At 45.9% G+C, this 8776-nt stretch overlaps 1 protein-coding gene across 4 annotated transcripts in view; it reads right to left on the bottom strand.

The window, feature by feature from the left end:
* Nucleotides 1-4172: 4172 nt before the first annotated feature.
* The window catches only part of glg1a (golgi glycoprotein 1a), a 53040-nt gene continuing 48436 nt past the window's right edge, over nt 4173-8776 (bottom strand). For all 4 annotated transcript variants that reach the window (XM_054777750.1, XM_054777751.1, XM_054777752.1 and 1 more), the window contains 5 exons: nt 8665-8766; nt 8466-8573; nt 5534-5654; nt 5331-5437; nt 4173-5246 (listed from right to left, as the gene is read on the bottom strand). In XM_054777750.1, the coding sequence (XP_054633725.1) occupies nt 5079-5246; nt 5331-5437; nt 5534-5654; nt 8466-8573; nt 8665-8766 (606 nt within the window). In that variant the 3' untranslated portion in view covers nt 4173-5078. The remainder of the gene's footprint in view (nt 5247-5330; nt 5438-5533; nt 5655-8465; nt 8574-8664; nt 8767-8776) is intronic.

Raw genomic sequence — 8776 nt, 5'->3', positions numbered from 1 at the left:
CGACTTCGAGGGCTCAGTCGGGCTGTCCTCTATGTGCCCGATGGGTGTATGTGTGTGTATGGCTGTGGTGAGTGACAGCTAATGAGGTGATTAAAATTGGCCAAAAGAGCAACTGTATTTGCTGTTTGTCAAACCACCCCTCGCACCTCCCACATATAGCTTGGTGAGTTTGGCTGGGTGTGTATTGAATTTGTGATAATATGCACCAAAACTGAGCTTAAAAGACAATGGAGGCCATAGAAATAGGCATATTAGAATGCGGTACAATACAAAAAAAAAACTGATTAATACAGTCGACCCTTGCAATATCACAGTTTGATTATCGCTCCTCACAACATTGCAATTTTTCGGAAGTTAATTAATGAATAAATAATGGCTGTTTTGTGGTCTATTATTAGTCAAAACACATTTAAATGCAAGTGTGGTTACGAGGCGGCAGTAATGACACAAAACTTTAGCCATGTCACATTTCGGGGTCTGCATGCACCTTGCGAGGCTACACCAGGTGACTCCACCACTGAACTCTACTACTGGAATGGCCCTGATCGCTTGCTGCGCATTGGAGGTCTGAAGCCACCGGAAGTATAGAAGTCGCCATGTTTCATCCAAAACGAAAAAGCCGAACAACTAAAATTGCACAAATTGTGATACTCGTGATAATCGTGACAAGGGACTTACATTTCACAGGTAGGTAAATGCTTATAAATAATAAAAAAATAGTTTAAAAAATAGATACTTTAAATCTGGAAGCATCTTTTCATCTAAGTAGTTGTAAATTACCCCTTATTCTCCTTTAGATTTCCACACTGCATTGCTGAACTTCTAAAGCAATGGGTAGTAAATATGCGGAGAGACAGGTGGATTCCTGCAGCCAGATCGCAACTCTGTTGTAGTCATTTCACCGAGGAGAACTTTGACAGGACGGGCCAGACTGTTAGATTACGACAAAATGCAGTTCCAACAATATTTGACTTTCCTGATCATCTTCTAAAGGTATGCTAGCATTTAACTTTCATACTACGTAGATCCTTATCATAACAAATACCTCGTGAACACTGAAATTGACTTATGCATTTTTTCCAGTGATGTAGGAAAAAAACTTAAACTGGAGAGAAATTTTAAGATTTGGGTCTAGTAAATTTACTCTGTTTCAATTGAATTTTTGTTAATTGGTGTTAATTTTTATACCAAAACATAATAAATGTAGTGAATGAAGATACATGTATGTGTATGCGTGTGTGCTTTTTTGGGTGAAGCAAGATGGCCGACCAATGGCTTCATGCGGTCAGCAGGGACGCCCCTTCCAGTAGTATAGAGTTCAGTCGACTCCACCCACTCTATATCCTGGTTCTACCGTCCTCTGGGGCAGCACATGGGCTACTTGAAGAGTGTGTCCGACCACAGTGAACCTTGCTGGGCCAGGTTCCATGTTCCATCCATTCAGCAAGACGTTGAATGAGGTCTTTTAAAGAGAAGGATTAAGACGGCAATGACAGCACCGTCAGCGCTGTTTATGTTTAATCTTTGTGTGTGACAACTTTCTGTGTTGATGACAATGGCTAGATGATGGATGTAGAATGGATCTTTCTGTGTACTAAAATACCCCACATGGAGCGACTTATCGATGGACAAATCTGTTTTTCTTTTGAAATTTAGTGGGTTCATCTTAAACACTGGTGCGTTCTATAAACCAGAAATTATGGTTAGCACTGTTAGTACAGTCACCACAGTTAGATGTTGTTCATCTAAACTGATCAAACTGTCAATTCCCAGGTCTCATGGTTGTTCTCTTCAGAACACATCGGCATCATTTCATTGTACAAATAATCAATCACATGCACAGTAGAATGTTAAAAAATGGTCAAGAACACGCCAGGATCTCTTGGAACAGGTGAAACTAGAACTTGCACTGTGATTGGTTGAGAATCTGTGACCAGACAGACAGCAGTGTGATGAGGATGGTGTGGTCACCATCCTCATCCTCCTTGTGTCTATTGTAAAATTCCAGCTTTAAGTGCTGTCGGGGACATCATTGTCCTAGTTTTTTGTTTAGGTGTTTATATTGGAGGATAAACAGTATAAACACAACATGTTTATCACATATAAACACAACATTTTCTAATTACATTTTCATATCATTCTCATATGTGGATGTTTGTAAAAATGGTTACAATTTTCTCGGCAGTATGAGCACAATGTCTGATGTCAAACCTTGGATGCTATTGTTACAGTAAAATCTAAATTTTAATTTTCAGCTGTCCAGCAGGACAGAAAAATGAGCACAGCAACCATTGTCAACAAAGGACTGGGCTAAGACTGAGAGCCGGACATGAGGGCAGTGGCATATTTAATCATTCGGGGGCTCAATTTGCGCTCCACATCCTGGTACTGCACTGACAAGTTTTATTCTCACCTCAACACAAGGTCTTCAATGTGGGCAGCAGCTGGTTGCTCAGTTATGCTGCACAATACTACAGGATTTAACTTTTTGTGATTAACTCAGCAGTAAGTTCATTATAATAATAGGAGGTCAGTTTCTTCTTCTGGGGTGTCAGTGAGAGGTGGACATGAGGGCAGCAGCGTATTTAGTCGTGTCACAAGATTTCTTGTTCAGAAAACAACCGTCTCGTGGGCACTAGGTCTGGGACAACAGTAATACTTGAATTAATCAAACAATAAATAAAAATTAACTGGATAATTTTGCGGCCTCCTACCGGCCACACTGTTTGCAACTAACAAGAAATATGAGCTCACGATCTGCAGCTAGCATGTTAGCAGTAGCACTTTCCAAGACAAAAAAAAAAAATCACATTGAGCATAAAAATTGTCATGCAAGCTGACTGACTATTTAACCCCGATTATAACAAAGCCTCCAGTACTGATTGGTCGATCGGCACGAAGCGGCAAACCCGGATTTAGAGGCATGCGCTGTCACTACGCAATCCGTACTGGGAAAGGCATTCAGTTCTAGATGGGCAGAATGTGTCTGTACCCGTCGGCCTATTTCCACGGTTGCAAGTTAGGCAGGCTTATTTGTACTACGCAAATGTAATGTACGTACGATCAGGAGTGTATAGTTGGAAAAAAATGGTTCTCCAAAGAACAAATGACGGAAGTTAATTATTTTATATTCTCTAACGAGTTTATTCTCATAAAATTTAATTTTTTCCTCTTTAGAATCCAACTTTTTTTTCTTAATATTTTGACTTTATTCTTGTAAAGCTACTGCTGTTCCCCCCCCCGGTGCTCTTTTTTTTTTTAATTTTCCAACTATTTTGAATTTCTTCTTGTAAACTTTCTTCTTACAATTATGACTCTATTCCTATAATATTTTTACTTTAACATTATAACTTTTTCTGCAACCTAATTTTCCAAAAATTACTTTGTTTTTGTCATCTCTCGTTTCTCTGGCAGGCGACATAGCCCGTGTCAACTCAAATCATTGCGACGGTTGGCACAAACATTTGAGATGAAATAGCTTTTGCAAGTATGAATACCTCACATTTTCTACATTTCTTTGTAGAAAGGCGCTTTATGAGTGTATTTACACTTATTTAGACTTGACACATTCAATATGCGGCAACGTTGATGTACGGCTCAGCGCTCGTTGTGGCATAATATGCCTCTGAACATCAGACGACATAAATGACGACCGATTATAAACCTTGCAGACTTTATTATCAACAAACTGCCCAAATTTTCATCTTTACACAACATAGAGCAAAATAATTTTAAAAAAGTGGACAGAAGCTCCATGATTCGGACACAAAACAAAAATGTTTACAAAAACATTTTCTTCAGCAGAAAATAAAGCTCGTCTAGTCGTCACTGAACAAGAAGAAGAGATAGAAGTCACACTCAAACTTTCATCCGTCCACACTGGGGATTCTAGGCGGTTACTGCAGCCCGATGTTTGTGGGATTGGCTAAGAGGCGCACGGCCTCAAAAAAAATAAATAATAAGTTGACATATGAGGGAGGTGCCAGATAGTGAACGCCATCAGTGAACCGTTGATTCTCAACTAAAACGTTATATAAGATGGCGTCCTCTGATATTAAGTCATTTAACCTTTCAATAATGCCAGAGGACCTCATCGCCCCACCTCGCTCGCTGCTAGAAGGCCACCAGTAAACATATAAGGCTATGAGTAAACATATATATATATATATATATATATATATATATATATATATATATATATATATATACACATACACACACACACACACACACACACACACACACACACACACATACTTAGAGAAAAAGCAAACTGCAATGATTTCTCTTAATCTTCACATCTCTACTGTAAGGATCCCCCGCCACTTCCTGCACTGCACTCAGCTTGCCTGCAGAGGGCAACACCACAAGTTCCCCAACTTCAAATACGCTGACACGTGACATCACGCGCAGTCCCGCCTCTCTACATGATGACTGCTTTATGCAGTGATGTCACAAGGTAAACAGCAGGGGGAGTCCTGCGTTTATGGCACAGGTGGGGGCGTGGGACAAAAAGAAGTGCATAAGGAGAGCTGAGACACGTCAGAGAAAGGGGGGAAGTTCTGGCCGGAGCACCGCAGTGATGTCTCCCAGAGGAAGGCTGCCTGCCTGGCAGTCCCATGGCGATTAATCAAACAGCCACAAAAAAACAAATGACCTCTGACCGTGATCTGGACAAAGGAAAAGACAATGATGCACACCCTCCCTCTCTCCCTCTCTCTCTCACACACACACACACACACACACACACACAGGAGTCATTAAAGCGCTCTATAGATGAGCTTTTCATGTCACACTTTGTACACATTTACACGCTCTCACGTCTTGACCTCTTGACCCTATACCCCCACAGAGGAGGAAAAGGGGGTGCCTCTGTTGAAGGACAAAACAATAGGGGCGGGGCCTCCTTTAACAGTGTGGGCAGGGCTAGCAGAGAGACAGTGGTTCGCCATCCAGGAGGATGGGGGGGTGGGGGTTTGGAGAGTCACATGACCATGGACAGCCGCATGGAGGACTTGAGGTCAACGACGGCGGTCACTTCTCCTGTGGGCGTGTCCAGAGCCTGGAGTGGGTGTCGTCTACCTGTCCTTCAGCTCCTGAGTGACGCGCTTAGTGATTCTGCCACAGAGGAGTCCCATCAGGAAGAGCAGCGCCACGCTGGCGCCAATCATGGTCAATATGTAGTTCTTGGACGGGGACGTCATCACCTGCATGGCCAGGTCTGAGAAACCCTCAGCAGGAGCGACCTGACAGGGGAAGTGACCACACTTTAGTTTGCCTCGACTTCCTCATCACAGCTGCGCAGTTAGCCTGCGTGACTAGCTAGGTACCTTGGCGGCGAAGCTCCACATGTCAATGCGGTCCTGAAGCCTCTTCTTGCACTCGGGCTGAAGACGTACGCGCTTGTCTTGCAGCGTCTCCATCAGGCATGACATCTCTGAGGACATGTAGACAAAAAGACCGAGTACATACAAACTAGCAGCAAAACAAGACCTGGGTTATAATAGATATGTTTGTGTGCATGTGGACTCACGGCGCCCCCTGCCGGGTGGGATAGCAGCACAGTGGTGCTTGATGTCGAGGGCGCAGGCCGTGTGCAAGACCGGGTCAACAAATATGTCCGCCTTGCTCTCCTTCAGCATGTTTAACACCTCCTGTAGGATGAACACATCTCATTAGTGAGGAAAAAGAGTGTATACCAGCCATCAGCAAATGGCGGATCTTGGTCAGGATCCGGGCCCATAGATGGCCCTTCACGGACAGTTAATTGAGAAAACCGAAACATTCAAAAGTGAAAGGAATCCAGTGCCTAACTGCTTTGTCTCATATGCTCTGAAACTGTAGCGTCCAATATGAAAAATAGAGACAAAGAGTGACTCAATAGACCCCTATGATGAAACAAACCATATGACCACGTTTTCCCCTGCCCGGTCATCAGGACCCCCCCCGGAGCCAGGCCTGGAGGAGGAACACGATGGCGACTGTCTGGTGGCCGGGCCTACACCCATGGGACCCAGCCAGGTACAGCCCGAAGAGACAACATGGGTCTCCCCTCCAATGAACTCACCACTCATGGGAGGGGCCAACGGGGTTGGGTGCAGCCAAAGGCGGCGTCTGATCCTTGGCTACAGAAGCCAGCTCTTGGGATGTGGAATGTCACCACTCTGGTAGGGAAGGAGCCTCAGCTGGTGGGCGAGGTTGAGAAGTTCCAGCTAGATATAGTCCGACTCACCTCAATGTGCAGCAAGGGCTCTGGAACCAGTCCTCTGGAGAGGGGCGTGCCAGCAGTGAGCGGCGACGGGCAGGGGTGGCAATTCTTGTTGCGCCCCGGCTTGTAGCCTGGATGTTGGGAGTTTAACCCGGTGAACGAGAGGGTTCCCCTCACCTTCGGGTGGGGGGATTGGTCCTGACTGTTGTTTGCGCTTATGCGCCAAACAGCAGTTTAGAATACTCACCCTTTTTGGAGTCCATAGAGGGAGAACTGGAGAGTGCTCCCTCAGGGGATTCCCTTGTTCGGCAGCAACAGGAGAGCCTCCATTGTCGAGGCAGCTGATTGTAGCTGTGGCCGTAAGGTGATCGTAAGGTAAACTCGGACATGGGAGGAGTTTGTGGAAGCCATGGAGAACGACTTCGAAGAGATTCTGGACCACCATCTGACATCTCGATAGGGGAAGCAGTGCACAGCCAATACCGTGTATGGTGGGGATGGTGTGTTGCTGACCTTGAATCAAGATGTTGTGGATTGGTGGAAAGAATACTTCGAAGACCTCTTAAATCCCACCGACACCGGCCTCGGGACTCTGGGAGTACTCTGGGACCAGCTAATTCACGCTGTTTGTTCCCTGGATGACCGGTGTCAGAGTTTGGCTCTCATTGCCAGAAATAAGTCGGACCCGTTTCCAGTGAGGGACGGAATCCGCCAGGGCTGCCCTTTGTCACGATTCTGTTCATTAGGCGTAGCCAGGGTGTTGAGGGATTCTGGTTTTGTCGCTGCAGGATTGAGTCTCTGCTTTTTGCAAATGGTGTGGTCCTGCTGGCTTCATCTAGCAGTGACCTTCAACTCTCACTGGATCGGTTCACAGCCGAGTGTGAAGCAGCCGGAATGAGAATCAGCACCTCTGAGTCCGAGGCCATGGTTCACGGACGGAAAAAAGTGGTGTGCCTCCGGGTCGGGGATGAGATCTTGCCCCAAGTGGAGGAGTTTAGGTACCTCGGGGTCTTGTTCACGAGTGAGGGAAGGATGGAACGCGCGATCGACAGGCAAATTCGCGCAGCATTGCGGTAAAGAGAGAGCTGAGCCGAAAGGCAAAGCTCCCAATTTACCTGTCGATCTACGTTCCTACCCTCACCTATGGTCATGAGGTTTGGGTAGTAACTGAAAGGACAAGATGGCGATTACAAGCAGCTGAAATTAGTTTTCTCTGTAGGGTGGCTGGCCTCTTCCCTTAGAGATAAGGTGAGAAGCACCGTCATCCGGGAGACTCGGAGTACAATTGCTGCCATGCATTGAGAGGAGCCAGATGAGGTGGCTTGGGCATCTGGTCAGGATGGTTTTCAGGGCAAGTCCGACCGGTAGAAGGCCTTGGGGAAGACCCAGGACACGCTAGAGAGACTGTCGCCCCCACCTGGCCTTGAAATGCCTCGGGATCTGCCGGTAAGAGCTCGACAAAGTGGCTGGGGAGAGGGAAGTCTGGGCCTCCCCGCTTAGGCTGCTGCCCCAGCGACCCGACCTCGGATTAAGCGGTAGAAGATGGATGGCTGGACGACGGACCAATATGTGTTCATTCTTCCAGAATCCAGTGCCAAACCGCTTTGTCTCATATGCTCTGAAACTGTAGAGCCCAATATGAACAATCTATGAGAGTCCTAGCACATACAATTTGAGTACAATTTGCTACCGTATTTTCACAACCATAAGGCGCACTTAAAAGTCTTACATTTTGTCCAAAATGGGCGGAGCGCCTTATAATGCGGCGTGCCTTATGTGACCCGAGTTCCAAAATCTGTGAGTGTTGCTGAGACTTTGATGAGCGCTCCGCTCGACTGACTGGGAGCGTCTCCTGCCGACACTCTGCTTATATAGAGAAAAAGCTGGATGTGACTGAGGACACTAAAGGCACGCCCCAGTAGTTATATTTTATGAAACGGCGCCATCTATCCATCCGGGCAAGGACTACACAGCAACATCCAGCAGATTACAAGGAAAGCTGGCCATTTTCCGCTCCTACTGCAGTAAAAACATTGCAGAAAAACACATCCAGCCCAACTACATCACCAACATGGACGATGTGACGCTCACTTTCGACATAACTGAGACTGTGCCTTTTAATACGGTGCGCCTTATGGTCGTGAAAATACGGTAATTGGCCTTATTCAACCACGAAACAGCAACGATTTATTAACATTTTAAAAAAGCTGATGGAGTGAAGTGGCAAGGGAATACTGCTGTTCTGTGAAGGCATCACCTTCTTGCAGTCTTCCTTTTTGATTTTGAGCAGGTTGAGCTTCAGACACTCTTCCACCTGACCTGTCTGCTCCTGTGCTGCTGCCTCCTCTGGACACAACCGTGAGATCTAAACAAACACACACATATTTAGTACAGTGCTAGCAAGACTGTGGTAAAGTAAAAAAAAGATAAAGAAAAAATGAAAATCATCTAGAAACCTCCTGAGTGCAGTAGATCTGCAGCTGAGGGTCCAGTCGGTAGTCCAGAGCTGACTCCTGCAAGATGACCCGGATCTGATCCTCGCAGTCTGATGACAGGCGCTGTGAATTG

Source organism: Dunckerocampus dactyliophorus, chromosome 5 (assembly GCF_027744805.1).
Source record: "Dunckerocampus dactyliophorus isolate RoL2022-P2 chromosome 5, RoL_Ddac_1.1, whole genome shotgun sequence".
Lineage (NCBI taxonomy): Eukaryota > Metazoa > Chordata > Actinopteri > Syngnathiformes > Syngnathidae > Dunckerocampus > Dunckerocampus dactyliophorus.
This window is presented reverse-complemented; position numbering and strand designations above follow the sequence as displayed.